Source organism: Dermacentor andersoni, chromosome 10 (assembly GCF_023375885.2).
Source record: "Dermacentor andersoni chromosome 10, qqDerAnde1_hic_scaffold, whole genome shotgun sequence".
NCBI lineage: Eukaryota > Metazoa > Arthropoda > Arachnida > Ixodida > Ixodidae > Dermacentor > Dermacentor andersoni.
In genome coordinates, this window is record NC_092823.1 from 17,931,133 (window position 1) to 17,953,951 (window position 22,819).

The 22,819-nt window shown below is 46.2% G+C and overlaps 2 protein-coding genes across 3 annotated transcripts in view; one reads left to right on the forward strand and one right to left on the reverse strand.

Annotated features, from left to right (window-relative positions):
- Nucleotides 1-21,525, forward strand: part of LOC126519140 (uncharacterized) — a 36,054-nt gene extending 14,529 nt beyond the window's left edge. For both annotated transcript variants that reach the window (XM_050168744.3, XM_055065263.2), the window contains exons 5-7: nucleotides 361-644; nucleotides 11,178-11,385; nucleotides 17,644-21,525. In XM_050168744.3, coding sequence (XP_050024701.1) covers nucleotides 361-644; nucleotides 11,178-11,385; nucleotides 17,644-17,726 — 575 coding nt within the window. In that variant the 3' untranslated portion in view covers nucleotides 17,727-21,525. The remainder of the gene's footprint in view (nucleotides 1-360; nucleotides 645-11,177; nucleotides 11,386-17,643) is intronic.
- On the reverse strand, nucleotides 4,677-5,687 carry LOC140213441 (uncharacterized). Its single transcript, XM_072284662.1, is given in 4 exon segments — nucleotides 4,677-4,720; nucleotides 4,723-4,861; nucleotides 4,996-5,222; nucleotides 5,225-5,687. Coding segments are annotated over 4 exon segments (873 nt in total).
- Nucleotides 21,526-22,819: the final 1,294 nt, after the last annotated feature.

Sequence of the window (22,819 nt, forward strand, 5' to 3'; positions counted from 1 at the left end):
AAGCACTGGAAGTGGTAAGGAAATACATCTACTTAGGGAAGTAGTGACCGCGGAGATCCGGATCATGCGACTGAAATAATCAGAATAAGAATGGGCTGGTGTGTGTTTGGCAGGCATTCTCAGATCATGAACAGCAGGTTGCCATTATCCCCCCCCCCCCCCCATTCCCCTGGAAAACTTCGGAGTGGGCCCGTACCTTGGAGCCCTCTCATAGTCGACACTTATGGTTCTAGTGATGATGGGGAAAGTGATTGTTTCTGCCTCGACAATGTTGTTGCTTTTTGGGGTATGGGCAGCCACTATGTTTGTGGTTGGTTGCAAAAACGATCGTCACAACCTTTCCCATTTTTTTTCTTCCAGAATCAATTTCCAAGATGTTGGAATTGGGGAAGAGCCTTCAGCAACTGCTACCCGAACGAGAGAACAGAGACGAGAACAATCCCAGGAACAGTGGCGTGACAAGTGCAGACAGCAAACTGCTGCCTGAACAAGAGGACGGTCCCGTGAGCTTTTCAAGAAAGGGTCGGAGGAACGTTCCACGGAAGGGTTTACGAAAGGGTCTTCGGAAGGGTCTCAGGAGGAATTCCAGAATTAATGGAAGCAGCAGCACACTGGACAGCGGCATATGTAATGACTCGTCCATGGTATGATTCGTTCTCTCTGTCTTGGGGTACTTTCACAACAAAACTACAGGACTTTTACAGCTTTACAAGAACAGTTTGCAGCACAGCTGGTGCTTTCCAACTTTTATTAAGGGGGCAAGAGGGGTTTAGAAACTTTTTTTTATTTTACGACTAAATTTAATAAAAACTGTCGCCCAGACAGTTTTTCATGCTGATTTCAAAAATATAATTACTTTTTAAATTTACTGAGTGGTTAGAGATATGTTTAAAATTAATCACCTATTGTTTATCTGAACTGTAAGAAGAGTATTAGACAGAATGTCTATAAAGACACATGGCTGGATACTACAAGAGTGTAAGCAACACAATTGTAGGACTACTTTTCTTATATTGCAGGTACAGTAGAATCTCGGTGATACGAACCCGGCTGATACGAATTTCGGTGTGATACGAATTCGTTAAATTCCCCCGCCCAAAAGCATTGTGTGCAATGGGCCAAAATTCGGATGTTCCGAACACTTTTCCGCGTCGCGCCGGGTGATACGAACTTCGGTACCGCAACCGTCGAGCCACCACCAGCGCAAAAAAAAAAGAAAAAGACCGGCGCAGCGTGCGCCCGTGCCGGTTTGGGATTCCGCGTCAGCGGGGAGGCGAACGAGGCAAGGGAAGCTTTCTCTCTCTCTCTCGTTTTTGGGGGCGGTCTCTTCGCTTTTTTCTTTTTACTTTGTTGTTGCCCGAGGCTAGCGCCGCTGCTTATTGGTCCGTTCGCCCTGCGAACCAGCCAACCCAACCGGCCGAGCGCGATTTGTCCTCTCCACATTTCTCGCGGCCCTGCGCGCCCGCTCCACCGGTCTTTCCGCGACAGCCAGCGAGGAGATCTTCACGCTAGCAGCAGCTCCCGCTTCTTTGTTTCCTCGTGCGCGACGACTACGGAAGTGCAGCGTGTTGTTTGCGTGTGTCGTTGAGCATTGATCGCGTCAGCCCGAAAGGTAAAAGATGTCGCGAAAGCGGAAGGCGCTGTCCTTGAAGGACAAACTGGATATATTGAAGAAGGTGGACGAAGAGCCCAAGAAAAGGCGCATTGACATGGCCAAGGAATTAGGCCTGCCAATTTCTACGCTGTCTACCATCGTCGGTCAGCGTGACCAAATTATGCAGAATGTGCAGCACTTTGGCGTAAACTCCAAAGAAGCGAAGACTGCTCACCATGTAAAGTTAGAAGAAGTTCTGCTAACATGGTTTAAAGAGGTCACCGCGGCTGGCGTCAACGTTGACAGAAAAGTTCTGCGTGAGAAGGCTGCGGACATCGCACTCACGCTTGGAATTGAAAATTTTCAGGCCTCTGGTGGTTGGATTCACCGATTTAAGGCACGGCATGACCTCTCCTACAAAACCGTTTGCGGCGAAGGGAAAAAGGTTGACGCCTCCGTCGTTGAAGATTGGATGGCAACCACGCTGCAGTCTCTCATCGCGGGATATGACGCTCACGATGTTTTTAACATTGACGAGGCAGGGCTTTTTTACGACCTTCAGCCCGAAAAGAGTCTCTGCTTCAAGGGCGAAGCCTGTCAGGGAGGACAGAAAAGTAAGCAGCGTGTGACTGTTTTGTTTGCTGCAACGCTGACGGGTCAGAAAAAATGAAACTGACCGTCATTGGAAAATACCAAAAGCCCCGATGCTTCAAGGCAGCCGGTCGTTTGCCCTGCACATATAAAGCCAATAAAAAGGCGTGGATGACGTCGGCTCTGTTCATGGAGTTCGTGACATACTTGGACAATAGGATGTCATGCAAGAACAGAAAGATTGTTTTGCTGCTGGACCAGTGTGCGGCGCATCCAAAGCACATGACGTTACAGAGCATCAAAGTGGTATTCCTGCCCCCGAACGCCACTGGATGCTGGCATTATAAGAAATGTGAAGCACCACTTTAAAGGTTTGTTGGTGCGCCGCCTCCTTGCGAAGATTGACCGCAAGGACCCAAATATCCAGATCAGTCTTTTGGACGCCATGCATTTCATTGCAGTGGCCTGGGAGCGCGTCTCCCCTGCAACCATCGCGAATTGTTTCGCTGTGTGGGATTTTTAAATCCGCAGTGGCTACCACCTCGCAAGTGCCAGATCCATTTCCGGTTGATGTCTGGAACCAGCTTGGCGCTGACTGCAGTGCCGACGATTTCGTCACCGCGGACGACGATCTCGTCACCTGTGGTCTGCGCACAGTCGAAGACATCGTGGAGGATGTATCGTCGCAGCCTCAAATTTCGACCAGTGACGATGAAGAAGACGAGTGCCAAAATGGTGAAGAGCAAGCACCGTCGGCAGCCGAAACCATGCACGCTCTCGATATTCTGCGGCGTGCTGTGACGTCCGAGGCCGTGCGTGAGAACACCACAGCCCAGTTCTTCAGCTTCCAAAATTCTCTGCTGGCCGACCTCGCGGAGAAGACGCAGAAGGACATACGCGACTTCTTTGCTCGTAAATAAATGTTTTTTTTTTTGTGCGTGTCTCATGGTTTCGGGACAGATTTTGCTCGTTTTTTGGTGATACGAAATTTCGGGTGATACGAATATTTTCGCCTCCCCTTAAGATTCGTATCACCGAGATTCTACTGTATTACGAACTTTACAGCAATTTGACATTTGATCTCCAGACATGGCAATTAGTGGCCAGATTTTAAAATTTGCTAAAGTGAAATTTAAAAAATCTGCTCCTAGCATTGTGTAGTACACACACGTAGCTACATGTCGGTGTGAAAATTATGGTTCTACGTGCCCTGAAGACCGAGATAGGGCTGTGGCAAATTTTAAAAAACACCAATAATGAGATTCTGAAAAAACTTGAAAAAACAAGAGCTCATTTTTATAACAGTACACCACAAAATATTTGAATATATATAAGTGCTATTGCGTTAGTACCCTCCAGGAATGTAGTCTGGCTAGTGTCACTACGGTGATGCCTTGTGAACACCTGCTGCAGGTTTTCAGCAGATGCATGCTCAACAGATGTAGCCAGCATCTCGTTTTTTCCGGCAGCAGTGTCGTCAACGCCATTTAGTTGTTCCGGTTTTCGGTCAGTAGCAGGAGTTGGCACTAAAGCTTAAAGTTTTCCTTGAGCTCCACTGTCAATACGCGGCAAAAATTTCGGCTGCAGAATAATAGCGCCGTGCCAAAACGTCTATGAAACGCTGCCATTGTCAGGGGTACTTCGGGGCACTAGGCCTAACACGCCATTGGGATCTCCGGTGTCGCTCGACTGTGGGAGTGGGTGGGCTAAATATAGTTCGACGTAGTGTGAGCGCGAGCACACGTTATGTCACGTTGGCGAGAACAACGACGCCTATTGTTAGACCAATGGTTTGACACACTGGTGCAGCCAATGTTTTCGAAATACTGACTTTTTTTTTGCGATTTTTTGGTCTTAGTAAGGCCCGTGTCCCCCCGGGAGACGCCCCTCAGGAAGCCATTTTTACCATATTAGTGCTAGACAAATGAAAATTGTACCACTTGTATAGCTTGATATCCTCATTTCAAATGTGTTTTTAGTTTTAGGATAGCTCAGTGCTTTCATGTCCTAGGTGCCATGCACAACTGAGAAACAGCACGTTTGCGCAGCTGCTGGACATAGCAATTAGCATGACACAGCAGTGCAATATGGTTTTTCTTGTCCCTAACCCTCCACCAATTGCTGATAAGCAAGATAATCTAATTTCCTTGACAGGCAACGTTTTGAGAGAATTTCATATCTGGTGCTTCATTCTCAGTGGCTGGTACCCAAGTGTATTAAACATTTTCATCCTTAAAGATTAACTGATTGCATTAAATGCTAGGTGGGTGCATTCTACACACTTTAAACATTATGCACACCAAATTTAGTCTTGATTGCACCAGAATAAGTACATCAAATGTCGTGCACAAAAGCCAGGTTTGGCCTATTACATGAAGCTGAGAAAAATGCAATTCAAAGTTATAAAAGTTCTTTATTTTTATTGTAGCACTGAAGCCTATACGAAAATTCCACATAATGCAGGCCAGGGTATCCAATCCAGTGCACAACTTTAGAATTCACCTGCGCCATATGTTGTCCCCTCAGAGTCTGAGCAGCATGCTCAAGACGAGCCTCCTTGGTTAGACGGTGAGACCTTGCCTCTGCTGTCAGCTTTATTGACATGCTGGAAATCCTTCTTTTGTCACAATCCTTGCTCAGCTCAACTAGTTCCCTTGAGGGAAGCACTTCTAGTTCCTGCCGAACGTGTTCATAGCCCAAAAGCGTGGCAGTTTGGGCGAGTTGGTGTGTCGTGACTTTTTTAGGCTTGTAGCACAGCTCAGAAAGAACAAAAAGGAAGGTGGAAGGGGTAATGAAAAGGAATGGAGAACAGAGTGAGCTCTTAGTTCATAGCCTTTGTGACCCTGGTTATACCACAAGACAGCGAGTGCTGCTGCCATCTCCACGACTATGCGCGAGGCATACCTCGTCTTGGGGCACAACAGCCAAATCTTGCTGTTCATTGATTCGGCTCTATTTTTAGTTTTTCCCTTGACACAGCAAGTGCGTAGCTGTTCTTCCGTCATCCTTTTGTATACGGGCAGCATTGTCTCGCCTTAGCTGTTGTGAGAATAGGGGTGTGCGCTGGGGCTGCCTGACCCAACGCTTCTACCCGCTTGAATTTGTACCAGGAGTCTTCTCCATCTGGACAAAACTTATGGCTCTTGGCTATACCCGTTGAGCATGAATGGAAGAACGATGCCCAGATTGCACGATACATTCCGCACACACTTCCTCTGTTGGCAGTGATGGCTACTTGAAAGTAGCTCTGTAGCTTCTGCATGACTGCATCTGTAAGCTTCTGCCCTTGTGGCATTTTGAGCTTTTGCAGGGCAGTTCCAAACCGCTTGGCTACATGGCTGGTGCAGCCTTCTTTTGTGATGGGCACACTTCCATACAATTTTGCCACTGACGCGGCTGTATAAGCCTTGCTGTTGCCATTGCTAAGGAGGGTTGTAAATCTCAGTGGAATACTGTAGGACTCTGTCCTCTTCCATATCCTCTCAGCAGCATTAGTCTCCATGGCATCTGCTGAGCAATCTACATTTTCTCCGCACACTGGCATTTGAAAAGCTCGCCATAGTTCTTCCTCCTCTTTGCTTTCAAATGGCTTGCATGTACTGCAACTCTGGCAATAGTGGACAAAGCTTCAAACTATAGGCAAAGCCCTGTTTCCACAGAAATGGCTGTGCCTATGCCATTGTGACTCTTGTGGCCTCGTTTCTGCCAAGTACCATCAAACATAACCGCTACATTGGCAGATCCCACTTCCTGTGCTGTTACTTTCCGAGCAAGCTCCGAGTTATCAGCCACTGCCTTTGTAGCAGCGAAGTGCGCTTTCTTTGTTATGGCGGTGAACAATTTGTGGTTCATCGGTTTTGGCAAACCAAGAACTGCACAAAATCGGGACGAGTTCATTGTGCCCAGCTCGAATTGTGCGCGCTGCAACTGCTGCCTTAATGTTCACGGCGAAACTCTCTCTTGGGCTGGTCGAAGTGCACGCTCCACCATTAGCGTCTTCTGCCGGAGATGCATGCCGCAACGAATACGTTGACGAGATAACGGACGTGGTACACGCTGCATTGTTGCACCATAACTCCAAAAACGACGCAAGTCCTTTCCGTTTTTGGGCCAACTCGCGGATGCAAAGGTCGCGCTTTCCGCACGCCGTACATGCCGTGGTGCTCACCAGTATGTTCACGATGCCAGTCTCGCAGGTAAAGGTGCTCGCCGTCTCCTCGCTGCTCCTATCTTGATTCTCCAAGATTCTTAACTTTTTCTCCAATGTGCTGACGAATTCGTCTATGCTGTCGGCAAATGTTGATCGGCCGGCCAGCTCCGTACTGTAGAAAGTGTCGCCATCACAGAGGTTAGGATTAACTGTCACGTACGTCTCCGTTGCACGCCGCTTGACTTTGCGGCGGGTTCCCTTGAACTTGTGCTTCGGCCGATACTTTCGAGATCAAAAATCGCGTTTCTTTTCGAGATCCATCAAAACAAGGAGCAGAAAAATGTGTGAAAATGCTCCTTGCAAAAACAGCTTCCCCTTGTTAGGGACGCAACAGAGGATTACGCACAACCATACATTTTTCTTGCATGCGCTCACATTGGTTCGATTGGTTTGTATGGCTGGTGGCGTGAACAGGGAGCCGCCGGGGCCACTGTTTACTTAGGCTGGCCAATCGTGGTGCAGCTGGCCTAAATAAAACACCCAAGACCTGATAGGTCGATAGCGACTAGTCACCTCGAGTGCGCTGTGTTTTATCCTCGCACTACATGTATGTGAGTCGTCCTCTTGTTCACCGGCTCTGGAGGCATGCTGCTACAGGGCCTGCCTCCTAGTGCAAAGCATGATTGAAGTACTTGCAGAAGGCGCTTGCCAGGAGTTAAGGCAACTGTAGCAGTGGCATTGGTAGTGGCAGCGGCAGTCATTGGTATTTCTTGGTATATGGGTGGAGGCTGGCGATGTGTGATGACAAGACACAGAATGATGCAATGGTTCAAATGGTGAGAGCTTTCATGACTGAGTGCTCGAGTTAATGTAGTGAGTAGGGATGGCTCCCTGGAAGTCTCTGTAGAAGTCGGGGCTGGGAGGGTGGCAGCTGCATAGAGTTTCTTACAATAATTACTAGAGGGAACTCTGGCGCTGCAGTCATCGTACCACCATGGGAATGATGGAAAGTACATGGCTTTGTCTGATCTTCGTGCTTGTGGATTCAGACGTTCTTGTGGCTTTGTATATTACGCTATATAAATCTTATTGTCGTAAATTTCAGCACAATCTATACTCTTCAAAGTACAGAAGACACCGGCAACACGCATAATCGCTATTAATTGCAACGATTGCGCTTGTTCAGGTGGCCAAATCGAAACGCGGCAATTGTCTTAAGGCTCGGGCATGCCCGGGATAAATTCATACGGGCGTTGCACTCGCTTGTCGTTACATGCGTTCGTGGCTTAATGGTTTCAATATCAGGCTTCTGTTCTAGAGTTCCTGTGTTCGAACCCTGCCGTCAGACAATTTTAATGATGTTTATTTAATTATTTATTACAAGGCCGTTTAAAGCCAAATCACAAGGCCGTTTAAAGCCAAAAATTTGAAGGTTAGGCAAATCCATGTACTTCCCATAATTCCCATGCTGGGACAATCGTTCTCTAGCGCTACTAGCGCCAGAATTCCTTCTAGTAATTTTTGTGTGGAACTGTATGGGTAGCCTGAGCCTGGAACGCAGCTGGAGCCTTGTTGGTAGAGAAGCGGATGTCCAGCTGGATGAACCAGATGTCCAGCATGTCGACGTAGAATTCCCGGACACCCTACAACTGCGAGATGTCTGCTGGATTGGGCAAGGCCACGTCACTCAACCCTTGGTAGAGTCGGTGCGTTGACGCTAGCTTGGCTGGGCTCAGTCATCCAGTGTCACTAATTTGTGGGGCCGGTGGCGTGAAGAGGTAGCTGCCGTGGCCAATGTTTATTTAGTCTGGCCAGCGATGGTGCCACAGGATGCTCGTGCTACGTGCATCTGAGCCGTCCTCTTCACCGACTCTGGAGGTGATAGTCACGCTGCTACAGGTTCTATTACGCTATGGGCGTGCACGCTGGTTGCTCTGCTGCAAGTGAGTCGAGCGGCAATTCCTCCGACGCAGACTACTGTCCAAGTGCCGAATCGGAATATATATTTCAGTGTATCAACTTTTTAGTCTTATAATACAGTTGCCTATCAATTTTCTGGATTACGAGGACTGAAAAATAGTCAGAAAAACTCTTGAAGCCAAAAAAATTTAATCTGTAAGAAAGATTAAATTTAAAATCTGTAATAAAGCCCTGACTCATACTACGAATGGAGGTGATCAGATTTGCTTGTATTTGTGCAAGAGTGACTTTTTCATATGCATTCGAAATGAGCGTCACCACATTGGTGATCTCTGCCAGTGGAGATTGCCATGGAAACCGAAGAAACAAGCCATGTTTCTTCACACCACTTGGCTCGTATGAAGGCTCATGAGTAACGCCGTGCAATGTAATGTTCGTGCAATGACATGTAATGTCATTGCACGAACACAAAGATGCAATGCCATCTCCAAGACACATCTGCTCTGTGGATACACCACGTGCAATATAGCAACCGCAATGGATCACGCACCAATGATTATGACAGTAGTGCTTACTGAAAATAAAGAAAAGTGGCATTCCCTGGAGCGTTTAGTCTGCCAAGGAAAGAGCGGACATGGCCTCCGAGACTGGAGGATGGTGTGCACACTTTATTGATTGTGTGTGCTTTGCAATCTTGGAGGCTAGAACGGGCCACTGAAAGCCAAGCCAACCGAAGATCGGGTTGCGTGGCTCCGCATGAACAATTTAGTCCAGAAAATCGAACTTTGGGGCATAAATTTGTCAAAAAAATCTGTCGTAAAAATGCATTAGAACACTGACAGTGTATTTATGAAGTCCAGAATATCCATCCGAGTTCGAATTGATGGAGTCTCAGTAGCCTGAGCCTGCTTTATCACATCATCAGTGGCTTTCTTGATGGCCGACGCTGGAATTCTGTGGCAGACATCCATTATCCTTTTCTTCAGCTCATCTGACATCGATCATGCAAACACGGTCGTAACCCCAAAGAAAGATATCGAGTGGAGAGAGGTCAGGTCACCTAGCCAGCCAAATTACAGGCCCGTGCCTTCCAATCTATTGCGCTTGAAAAGTCGCATCCAGCCTGTTTCATGCTGGGCAGCTGCTGTGTGCTGGTGCGCCATCTTGCTGATACCACAGAAGCAGAAGACGTAACAGCGGGGCTTTGCTGATAAACTGATCCACCGCTCCTTCAAGGGTTTCTACTCGTAACACTGTCCAGTCATTGTGTGATTGAAGAAGACTGGACCGATTATAGCATCAGCGTAGATTCTGCACCGCACATTGAACAACCACTGGTATGGTGCCATGTGCACTTTGCTCAGTGTGTATTGGAGTCACTCCAATGTGTGCATTATGCAAATTTGCCTGGGCACTTTTGCAAAAATTTCTTTATCTGTCCACATGATGTTGCTGAAAAAGTCCACTGACTCATCAGCTTTTGTGAGCACCCAATTCGAGAGATCTAGGCGATTCTACAGGTCCCTACCTTCCAAGCATTGGTGCTGGTTAAGGTGGTGTGGGCGAAAAGCCGAGTGCTTCAGAATCCTGCACTGATAACTTGAAAATTGGTAGCTGGGCGGCCACGTCCCACACATTAGCATGGGGGTTTGAGAACAAAAATGCTAGAACATCCGTGTGTAGGCTAGGACTCATAGATGGAGTCGTCCGCTGCTGTTCTGGAAGCTGTTGGTTTGTCTCAGGTTTTCGCAATTTCTTACTATCGTTGATGCATTTGGTTTACTGCCACACTTCCGTGTATGATATATATTTGCGGCCTTCCTCTTGTTGGAATTTGCAGATCCCAAGGCAAGGATCATCTTTGCCTTCAGCTCATTAGAGACAGACGTCGCAACTGGGACAGTGCATGCTGTCAGGCAATGGAAGTTGTGGATCTTTACATTAAATTGGAAATTTTTGCATACTCAACGCTGCATTGTGATGTTCAGTATCCCTTCAGTATATAATGTTCAGCTTATGCCATGAAAAGCTTTTCACTAAATGAAACTATGGATAGCTTCGGAAAACTCTTAACCATAAGAAATGACTGCTCTTTCTGGTTTGTTATATTTGCAGCATAAGAGGCCCTTGAAATGTAATGTCATTGCTGATACCATTGCTATATATTGCCACCAGAAAAAAATTGTCCATGCATTTTTCAAGCTGCCCTTGAAGTAGTTATTTGGGAGCAGTTTTTCCCAGTTGTCAACTGTGATAGGCTGTGTGTGATGTGACAGGTAGGGTTCCCTAAATGATACTGTGTATTGTATTATGGAACATCATTCCCTTTCAAAAACGGTTCCAGGAATTCTCAGAACTAGAGATTTTCGAACTGTCAGTTATGGAAATGAAAAATCGTGCAAGGAGCAACATTATATTCTTGAAAGGAAAGCCTCATAGTTGAAGAAAAATTCGTCCTGGTCTGGGACTCTAACCCAGGACCACCGCCTTTCCGAGGCAGCTGCTCTTCCATCTGAGCTAACCAGGCGGCTAGCAGATGGCAGGGCGAAGCCGAATTTGTTGACAACAGCCGCTCTACCACAGATGGTAGAGCGGCTGCCCCGGAAAGGCGGTGCTCCCGGGTTCGAGTCCCGGATCAGGATGAATTTTTCTTCAACTATGAGGCTTTTCTTTCGAGGAACCTGTATGGGTTTCCTTTGTAGCATTTGCTACGAACAGGTGGATGTCTGATTTTCCCTTTATTCAAACAACAATTAAATGGCAATTAATTCCCCCTACATATTCTCTTGCGTATGTTTTTTAAAATGGTAGCAACTAACAGAAAAGCTCAGCCCCCTGGATTCCCTTAACTATTCCCGCCTAGTGTCCCTGTTTGAATTGATGTTCATGTTGCCAATGTGTTTGTACTGTTCCTACCTTCAGGTGGATATCGGTAATGGCGTCTTGGTGGAGGAAAAGCAACTGGATGAGCTTTTCAAGTCCCACACCACCAGTGCAACCAAGTTTGGCCGCTGCCTCCTTCGCATAGTCTTCACTCCGGATGAACTACAAGGAAAGTGCCTCATGGGGAGGAACAGCAAAGGAGCCGCCAAGCAGCCACTGGACTACATCCGTGTGAGAGCTGTCATAGGTAAGGGTGTCACACTACTAGGAGTACCAAATTTACGCGACTCTTCCTGCTGCAGTAAAACCATTAATATGTACCCGCTTAATAAGTAATTCAATTTAAGTATAGTTGCGATGAGTCCCCCACCCTGTTGCCATTGCACCTAATGTAATGACTGACTGCTGAAGCCATAGTCACTTGATGCATGCCATACAGTAAGTGCGTAGTATTTACTTTATTTTTCGGGACATGCAAGCCTAGTTTCGGCATGTGCCCCTACCTAGTTTTGTGGTTGTAGTGATTCTTTTACGGCAGTATCTGCTTGCATCAATATAAGATTACAGCAAACAAAATCAATTTATAAATTATGTTTTCGCTGCAATTCATTGGTTATCTGCAGATTAGTGTTTAACCAATCGCAGAACAGCGAGTTGTGATGTCGCTCATGGTTTTGGTGAGTGCCACTGTTGTCGGCAGTGATGTAAGGATTTGTTCTCATGGTTAAAATTTGGACTCCGAAAACGGCTAGTTTCAGATAGTGTAGACATACGAGCAGCCTCTTTGCAAAATTTTACATTTAAATACAGGCGTATTCATCATGGGAAGCTATCAAAAATAGATGCTTTTACACCATAACTGAAAAAAGATCAAGGCCATTGCTCTTTGATGGAAATGACACAGAGCCCATCACATTGAGAATCAGCACAGCTCCTTGGCGTAATCCCTCAGGTCATATCTGCTAACCACTAGTTACTCATGTCGCCTGCTTATGTGCCGTTTAACAGCTGTTAAGAATCTTGGATAATCGCCAGGTCTTCAGCTTTGCCAAGATTGCTTCAGTAGTATATACACATTAGCTGATCGATCTTAGGGACCTAGATGGGGCCGAAAGGTGGTCCAAATAAGGGAGCATTCAGAAAAACTTGTGAGTCGCAAGAACGAACTTTATTCTAGCTAAACTGGACTGAAAAAGTAGCGCACGGTCCCTTGCTGTAATTTCCAAATTCCTTCTGCTTGCAATGACGTTTGCTTGCATCTGTGCAAGTGCCATGTTCTCGTCGTAAACATTGGGCAATAATGTTAGAGCTTGCATTGACATCTTGGGTTGATGGATGCAGGCGGTTGGATGCGTCGTCAGCTGTGTAGTCCGAGTTGCTTTGCTGCAGCATGGTCACTTGGCACACGATCTCATTGTCCGTCAGCTCCGCGCACAACTTTATATTGTTGTCCATTGCGGCAAACTCATGGAATGTAATAGCAGCGGAAAAGTTCATCCCATTGCTCCCAAGTCGGCAATCAGCTGCTCAACCTTGTTGACTGAGTTGGGGATGTCTTCAATGGTGCCATTTGCGCCCCGGGCCGTGGGCATCTCAGATTTGCAAAGCCAGCATGCCTAAAACAATTTGCAATTGTCGAAGGCTGTTCAGCCTTCCAGGCATCTGCCGGCGCAACAGGTGCCGAGAGCAGGTTAGCAGAGTAGGTCTTCCGATTGTCAAAACACATGAGTGTGCAGCCAAGTAAACGGGATCAGTAGTGCACCTTGAGGTTCTTAATGACCCCATGGTTCATCGGCTGGACCATGCTCATCGTATTTGGTGGTAAAAATTAAAGTTGAGTAGCTTGAAGGTCGTTTACGGCGCCGTGCGCCCCACAGTTGTCGAAGATTATAACTTGTCGCTTCTGGCGCTCAAACATCCGGTCAAGATAGTAGAGGTAACCTTCAGGCAAGTTTTGGGTAATCCAGGCCTTTGTGTTGCTGCTGTACTACCTCAGGCAGGTTCTTCGTATCCTTAAAGCAATGAAGGTTTTTTGCCTTCCCTATCACTAGAAGAGGCAGCTTCTCTGAGCCAACCACCATGACCGTTACCCTCTCCCTGCTATGCTTCCTACCAGTGCCAGCCTCACTGGAAAAAGAAAGTGAATGGTCTGGCAGCATTCTGAAGAATAGGCCTGTCTCATCGCAATTGAAAATGTCTGCAGGTGCACTCCCTTGCATCAGACACTTCAACTTACTCGTCCGGTAATGTGTGACAGTAGATCGTTCCACGGCACCTCTCCCCACAAACTTTTTTTGAAAGAAACGTCATGCCTTTTCTTGAAGCCATGGAGCCACCCATTAGTGAACTTAGTCCTGAATGCCCATATTCAAAGTGAGCGTCTTGGCTTCTTGCTTGAGCATGTTGCCAGAAACTGGGAGGTTCGTTGATAGGATTCCTTTTAGCCACAGCTGCAAGGCCTCTTCATGCTTTGGGTGTTGTCCTTTCCAGTCATTTTTTTACTTTTGCGGTGCGACTGGTCAACTGCAGGTGAGATCTTATCTGAGATTCTAAAGAGATGGAACTCCTTTGTGATGTCGACTTGGGTCTGGCCTTGTTCGATAAGCCTGGTAATCGCAGCCTTCTCCTGCGTCATCATCGAATATTTTCCATGCTTCTTCAGCACATTTGGTGGAGGAGGGTGAACAGCTCGGGTCACGGTGTCGAAAACATGTTGGCGTTACGCTTACTCAGTTTGTAGAGAGGCACGTATGAAGGGCCACAACACACTCAAATAGTGATGGGGTCAACTGCACTTGTCTGAATCAAAGCCGGCTGATGACTGCTGGATGAAAACGTGTGCAAGACTACCTACTACTGTGACAGGCTAAGCTGATGATGGTGCTTATCGTGTCACATGGTATTTCTAGGTGGTGTGCAAAACTGGCTGCATATGACCTGTTTCCGGCTTTCAGTATTACTTCCCTTGCAGGCTGCAGGCAAAAGTGTGGCCTCTAAGTCTGAGGTTTGTTACAACAGAGCGCGTCACCGCTTAGATTTGAATGCCTCCTATACTTGCTGATTAAATTACTGTACCAATCTAATTACTGTACCATATCTAACTCGAAGCTAGCCATACAGCTGAAGATTTATAATGGACCCCCTCAAGTCGCAGCGCTGTTCAATTGCGGCAAATTTTGTCCGGAAAATCGAACTTTTGGCTTCGAGTTGTCCGAAATGCTGGCTGTTTGTATATACCGTATTTACTCGCCTAATGATTGCACTTTCTTGTCAGAAAAATTGACGCAAATTCAGGGGTGCGATCATTACGCAGGTTCAATTTCCCGCGAAACAAAACCATTTTTTTTTTTTCGTCCCGCATTTGCTGCGGGTGCGGGACACCAAAACAAAAATGGCGGCCGGTGGAGCAAGCCGAATGCGTTCTTTTTTTTTTTTCTTCTCGTGAGTACATTACGTGCATTGAAACAGTTTCTACCATATTAGTGATGATGAATAATATCTGCAAGTTTGCGGCAATAACGTAGCCATGTCCACTTTGAGGGGACAGAAACAGATGGGCGCGCTTAGCTGCCAGTGACATAGAAACGCATGGCCGGCGTGCTGTGGAAAGTTTCCGCTAAGGGTGGGCGAATATCTTAGCTATGTTACAAGCGTCGGCGTATGAATAGGGTACACTAAACGTGGCTACTATCATCGCCGCGTGCGATTTGTTGCGTGCTCACGAGTGCAGATGAAAAAAATCGAAAGGCGCCTTTTTTGTTTTTGCTGACCACCACCATTATAAAGCCTACCCATAATAAAGGCAAGTTTGGTTGTACCTCTTTTTGCCATGGAAGCGCGGAAAGTGATGAAAGTAATGAAATGAGGCATCTACTTAATGTTTGGTGCGTGCAGGCCGCTTGGCTTGTCTTGGAAGAGTTGTTCGCGTAGCATTCGACAGATGGTAATCACGATCATTATTAGCTAGACTTGACACACGACATATTGCTGCGGCAAGTTCGGGGTGCGATCATTACATGGGAAATAAAAAAATCGAATTTTGCCGACAAAATTTAGGGGTGCGATCATTACACGAGTACGATCATTATGTGAGTAAATACGGTATTACGCCTGTATTGCAACTGATTCCTCAGGGAAGTCCGGAATATCCAGCAAGTCTAAATTTTTGGAGTCCAAAAAATTGTCGGCTACTGTATTTATTTCTAACTACCATATTTACACAATTGTAAGTCGACCCCCCCCATATCGTGTGACAGGAAAAAAAAAGTATACCGGAGGGCGCATTCGATAACAAAAATTTATTAGTAGCTGACATGGTCACTGGGCTACTCGTCTTCACTAGTGCTGCCATCGCCATCGCTGCTACGGTCCCACAGCGCGTCGTCGTCCAGCGAAATTTCACATTTGGCAAACGACCGCACCACGACATCTTGTGGAACAGCAGCTCATGCCGAATGCACCCAACCACACGCAGCCGTCAGGGAGACTCTTTTGGCAGGTCCGGTTGGCGTAATTTCGCGGTCTTCTGCCGCCAGTCACTCGTTGTACTCATGGCGGAGCAGGTCCTTAAAAGGCGAAGGTCCGGGCTTGTTTCATGACCATGTCGCACTTCACGGGAAGGGACCGATCACTCATTTCAGCGACGTATGCCACAAGCTTAGCCTACAGCTCCGGAAAGCGTCCAGGCTTCGGCACGTGGCAAATTTTTCACTTGCCGTCACAGGTGAAAATTTCTCTTCGCTGCAGTCGCCACTCTCGCACCACCCGTTCAGAAAAATTGAACTTGCAGTCCGCTGCACAGTGATTTGTTTCGTCGCCGTAAAGGATGGCAGCCCTCTTGAACGCTGCTGTGAACGACTGCCGAATGGTTAGTGGGCCTGGAGCACTCATGACGACTGAGGATGCATGGAAGTAGCACATAGCCGGCAGTCAAGTGGAATGCGTCAAACTATATAGAAAGCTAAGCGCAACAGGGAAAATGAAACCCGCGATACTCCATGCCAGCGCCGCCATATTTATGGTGCCGCCGCGAATGGGAACAGCGGCGCTTCCATCAACTATCGACCCCCCCACCCCCCCCCCATTAATGTTGCGTGCACTCTCAAAAATGTTGAAAAACCCTTCCAAAAAGCGAACAAACACGCGGGATAGCGAAAAACTATGGGTAGGGCCATAGATCAAACATAAAATTGTAACTACGTTGTAGCTCTCATTGGTCTCTCCTTTTTGACGGTGCCATGTTTTGATTTTGATTGTAAGTCGATGCCCCCACTTCGGACTTTCAAATTTAGAAAAGTGGTCGACTTACAATCGTGTAATTACGGTAGTTTAGCCAAAGTGAAATTTTGTTGCAGTTACCCTTCAACACAAGAATTATTAACAGCACAGCAGAAAAAGAAAAAAGAAAGTGTTATGTCATTTTAGCTTCATTTAGCCCTTGTATTCGAATGCCACCAATATTCTGTGTAAAGAACGGACTTTCTAAAAACTCCGTGGAATTACGTGGAATCGCGCCACCTGGCTTTTAGGAAACGCAAAAACAAAATGTTTTGCATGTATTTCAAGAAAAAGTGAGTGAAGGAAAGCTGCCGGACCAGTTTTCAATAAAGTTTATTCTATCTCTCTCTCTCTGAGGCAGTTCCTGGCTTTACTTGCACAAAAGTGGTTAGCCTGCACTAAGGTTGACCACATATTTAACAAATAGACAGCACAACTTTTTCTGGTAACCTATGGCTCTTAGAAATACTGAGAACAGTTGACCCTTGCACACACCAAAAACCGTGTGCAAGCTTCCAGGATTGGCACGTGCTGTTGACACCTGACCCATGTCTGGTGCTGTCAGTGCTAATGCAAGCTGCAGGCTAGGGGCATAAGCGGAGGGATGCACACCAGGCACGGGACCTCGCTCCTCCCTCCTTGCAATTTCTCTGTAGCAACGATATCTCCCACGAAACAGTGTGTGAGAACACCCACCTGCCCTGCCCCCTTATCCAGGTCAAGTGCGTATCCCCTCCAAAAATTCCTGGCTACGTCACTGGCTACAGGCACAGACTTCCTACGACTTCCTCTTAGGCAGCTCCCATCACTTGTATCTTCTGGCAGACGGCGTGTGTGAACTCCTTTCCTACTAAACAACGCGCAGAAAACTTCGGAAGCATGAACTGACATTCCATACATTCACAAAATCTATGGAAAATAGTTGACGTTGCATGTGTGAGCACCTCATCAGTCGCGACTCCAAACAATAGTTGCCAGCCTCCTGTGCTATTGCTCCCAAATGGCGCTGCATGTCAGTGTTAGAAAACATTGCCGTGAATGTGCGACAGGAGCCAGAAAATACACTGCCAGGCTATAGGCTGCACTCATGCTGCAGTATGTTGCAAATTTGCGACAACTGGCGCCAAAGGTGTAACAGTGTACCGATGTCTTCATTGACTGGACGTGCGAAGCGTCTAGCATTTTTTCAACCTTCTCTGTCAACCTTTATTTTTATTTTTTTTTTCAGACTATACCTGCTCCAAGTTCGGTGTAAACAGACAACGCTTGAGGGCAAGCCTTTCTGCCATGATGTCTTACTGTCAAACTTGAATAAGTCCACCTCTGTCATTTCGTTGACGTCCACGTCAGCTCGGAAAAATTGTTTAGCATCCGCAAGTGTGGTTGCTGAGTATTTGGGCAAGTTGCAAGTGATCTGTGATTCATTTCTCACTGAATTACCCTCAAATTTTCCAGCTCATTATGATACATTGCAATATAGCATGGCTTTTGTTGTTTAGCTTAATGCTCACAACCATTTAAAATATTTTTTAAAGATAAAATACTCATTAAATACCCAAGTGATTTCATCACAATGTGATTTTTGTATGCCAAAGAAATTTTAATAAATGCCAAGCTGTGATATTAACAAAGGTTTGTAAGAAGGAAGTGCAATATGCCAGTTTTCTACACACCATATTTATACTTATTTCTTGCTCTACCTTGGGTTTTTAAAGTTGTACTTGGTTTGTTTTTAGCTTATTTAAGGCTTTGGAGGAAGTATGGCCCAATTTAACAGTATGTGGTTCCTGTGGTTGACGCTTATATTTCCAGCATCATTGTTGATCTCATTTTTGAGTACCTTGCATGGAGTTGTGATCATTGTTCATCAGCTTGTAATTTGGTACAAGCTTTGTATGACAAGACAATGGCATGGCTGACATGCTTTCGTGGTACCATTTGGAGCTTTAGTGGGCAGGACTGTAAGAGGAGCACAAATTTTAACAATGACGAGCATGCTAATTGTTTTAAAAGCCTGCCCGTATAAATGTTGGGATTTACAAGCTACTATGGGCCTATCGGAGACGTAAATGTGAAAAGATGTTGGTGGTGCCGTCGTGAGAAATGGAAGCAGAGGTGTTATTTTAATGAGGAGCTGTATTTTAATTAGCTGATGTTGTGAAGAGTCGGCATTTGCATCACCAAGAAGATGCATTCCTTTTATTTTCCTTTGATGAGAACACTTGTGCAACGCAAGTGTTTCTAATATGTGATTGTACAAAGCGTCACCATAAGGTGTTGTTAGCAGTGCTGCTTGTACTGTGCACTTTTCTTGTATTCTGGAAACAGTAAAGGTTGTGACATGCTAAAACTCTCTACTGATGCCCTCTATGTGCTGTTCTTCGGAGGCCACTCTGATTATTGCTGTTTTTTTACTTGACATTTCGTAGCCTGCTGCATGTTTTGTTTTGTGCATATTTGTGTCGTTCTGTGCAGTGATCCAGATTACACTGCACATTGGTACTTCGATATTCCACCACAAGTTTTTCTGTAGTGTTGCTGTTACACTGTTTGTAATAGCTATCGTATTGCTACTGCATACTTTGTGGTGCAGATGTACTTGTACAAGTATAGTTGGTGTAATAATAGTTCTACCGTCCAACACAAATGAGTTATCGATCAGTTTGTCATTGGGACTTGCAGTAGGCGGTGTTATGCAACAGCTGGCAGCACATAGCTTAGGAGCTAGATTGTCTGAGCGAACCTGTGTCGTTTCAGAACAGTGAAAATACTATAAAGTCCCAGTATGGTGGCTTGATGCCTGGGGCTGTATCCCTGCATGACCACTTTCGCGTGATTGGCATCGGGTGCATCAGCATCTGCGAACGACCACCTTGGCATGATGGCAAGCACGCTGCATCGCAGTGCTGGGAGAGCTGTCAACTGTAGACGTCGACACTTCCGGTGGTAATTGACCGAAAGTATCGCCATCTGGCAGTACAAAGAATAAATGTATGAGCTACGATGTCTGTGTTCATCTCTGTGGTTTCAAAATGGTGAAAATCGTATGGAGCCCCAGTATGGCATCCAGACAACATCCGTGGCTGTGTTCTTGTACGACTACTTTCGCAGATACTTCATCGTGATTGGCATTGGGTGCATCACTGTCTGCGAACGACTGCCTTAGCACAGTGCCAAGCACACAGACTCATCGCAGTGCTTCGTAGAACTGTCGCTTGTAGACAATTACATGTGGAGCCTCGCAAAAGCATCCCCGAAAGTAATCTTCCAAGAATCTTCCAGGAAAAGTGGAGAGAGTGTCTATATAAGTTGCAAGGGTCGCCTCCTGAAATCATGGGTTCGTGGCACTTCATTGTCTATGCTATTATTGAACTAATTTGTAAAATTCTTGCGGTAGAACACTCCTTAGAGGACGTGTAACAACTTGCAGCATGTAACCAAAATTTGCTATGTGTCCTGGTTATGGGGCCCATTTGACGTAGTGCAAACCTATGATTTAGGGAGGCGAGCGTCACCGCCAGCATAGACAACCTCTACACTTTACCAGTCATGCCTCTGCAAGCAAAGCTCCTTAACCATGTTCTCCCTTACGAGGGCTGGAGGATCGCGTGGCGCATATGTCACGGGTCCCACTTTCTTTTCTCGCCCTTTCTTGCTGCGCAGCGCACTTCCGCGGATGGCCGCTCACGCAAGCTGTTGTGCTTGCCTCGTTTTGCGTAGTGCATGAACTTGTGCGCTTTGCACGGGAACACCTGACTAGTGGTATAAATCGGTGCTACACGAACACTGAGGCAGATGCAAGCAAATCACAGAGCATGATCGCGCACTGTAACATGGCAGAAAATGATAGTTTAGTCCTCGGTGTGTGCGACACCACTTTGTTGGGAACAAGCAGATGAAACACATGTACATCGCTTTGCTGCGGTGTGAAGTAAAACAAAAACATGCAGATATTCGGTTTGTGCATTTCTGTAAACATTAATTTGTCTATTGAAATAACAGATGTTGCCTTGCATAATTTCACGCAATAATGCTAAAACGTCTTGTCAGCTCTCCTTTAATCTTTGCTCGTCCAACAATGCAAGCATAGAAGCCATTTGAAGCACATTCATTGTTTATTACTGTGCAATAACTTCCATATGGTCCGTTCCGATACTATCGTTGATTTGGCTTTTTACTTGGTTTATCAGCAGTGTTGCAAAGCATGCTTTCTCTATAAAACTTACTTTGTTGGTTTGGCTGATCTCAAGTTGCGTTATTGCTTTATGAGTAGTTTCTCAGATATCACAATGGTATTAGTAAATATTTGGCTTGAAAGATCAGTCAAGCCTCTGCAGTGCTTCAGGAAGTGCACCATTGTTGCAGGGTTATTCAAGTGAACTTACTTTGGTGTCTAGGTCGTGGGTACAGCACTGAGAATGACAGCATATTGCAGCCATTTCACTGTTTTCAAACCTGAGCTACAACATTAACGTGGTGAAATCGATACATGAGGCAGGTGAAAGTCAGGTGGTGAAAGATCTAATTTTGCTTGCACTTTCAAATGTTGAAAAATTTATCTGGAAGTGAATAATGCAGGTTAGGCTAGTCGGTGTTGATGGATTTAGTACATGTATGACACAGTTCCTGGTGCGAACAAGACTACAGATGGGACAGGACGGATCGTTCTGTCCTGTCCCACCTTTTTTCCGTAGTCTTGTTTGTGCTAGTAACTGTCACAGCAAACCTGTCTGGAAGTGATTTTGAAAATGCTTTCTAGTATCCAGTCTTATAGAAAAACTGATTTTGTGGCGAAGATTTTCGTAGCTACTCTGTCAGTGGCCATGCACTATGCAACACATTTGTGTTAGTATGTATGTTTGAAAGCTCTGTGATATTTGCTCTGGCAGTTGTTTCCTATCAAGCATGTGGCTTCTGGTCAAATGGGCTTTCATTTTTTGTGTTTTAAGTGCATTAGAGATGTTCTCAGCAGTTGTATGTTCTGGAGAACGCTCTACAACAGACATACAATTGCATGGTTTATTCCAATTTCATACAGCTGGTGAAGCTGCTTAGAGCCAAAGTATGTGAAGTAAACTTTTCATAAAGCGATTAAATGCTATTTCTCAAAGTGCAATGTGTGTGTGTCTTTATTGTCATCGTGGGCAACATGTAATGTCATCCAGTGTTTCTGCACTACACCGCACTCCAGCGGTGGGAATCTGTGCAGACTCGAATTTACCGCTCTCCACTCCCCCTCCTCTCTGAAGTAGTGTATCCAGAATGTACTTTCGTGTGGGTGTTTTCTTACAAAAAGGGGGTTCCCAGCAAAGTAAACGGTTTAAAAGGAATATCTCAACTTTCCGACTATATAGGTGAGGGGTGTTAGAGCGTCAGCGTAGCTGCCTTGGCTACGCGCATGCCGGCCCTCCTCTTTTTGTTCCAAAAAATCATGAAAGTAGCAGGCATAGAAGGCGTTCTGTTTCTTCCTGCATCAAGTTTTAAAATGCATTGCTGCAGAAACGCATTTTCACATTGGTCGTTAGATATGTATTGGCAAAAGGACACATCGTGCAAAATGTGGCTGACATTTGCTAAAACAATAGGCTTAAGTTTGCAATTTTAGAGCCAATGTTGTATTTCAAAAATTGATGCCCGAAAGTGACATGCTGCAACCCTACCAAACTTTTACAAAAATCATCGCGCTTGCTACAGGGTAAATATACTGGTAGCGCAGCTTCCACAGAAACCCACACATTCGAAACATGACGGTTCATGGTAAAACCAATGGGTAAAACCATTCCAACGAGACGTTCATTTGAGGGATCGCCAGCCGTGAGAGAGAAAATCTGGGGGCTTTTGCACCTTGAATATATGACTGCCTAGACACTACGGAGGAGGTTTCTTAGCACCTGTTGTAGGCCCTTTTCCCCTAGATATGCTGGCATTGCAGAGTGCAGTCGAGTTCGTTTACGCACCGCGGCTGGCTGCCCGCGCGGTGAGGCAGTGGGCATGCACGGATGCCCCATTTGGTGATCGCTGCGTCTGTAGGGGCAAGGTTCTGATTGGTATTGTATAAGCACAGCTCCAGGAAGACATGTAACCGGCAAACGGAGGCCGCAGCAGAGCACCTGAGGTTATACAGCAGGCGGCGCAGGATCTCCAAGGGGGGGTAGCGGGAGAAAATGCTGGAAGCAGTGCGGCCCGTGGGTTGGGGCCGCGGAGGCCGAAGAGTGCCAGGGGTTCGCATAAAAAATTGGCTGTCCGCGATAACATACAGCCGATCTTACACACCCGGCCCTGGCACGCGCAGGCCTCGGCGAGCCCCAACCCACGGACCAGTCCGGGTTCTAGCTTTGGTGTCCCCGTTGCTGCTTTGGTTTCGTGGAGGGCCGCCAATAATTCTAAATAATGAGACGTTACAA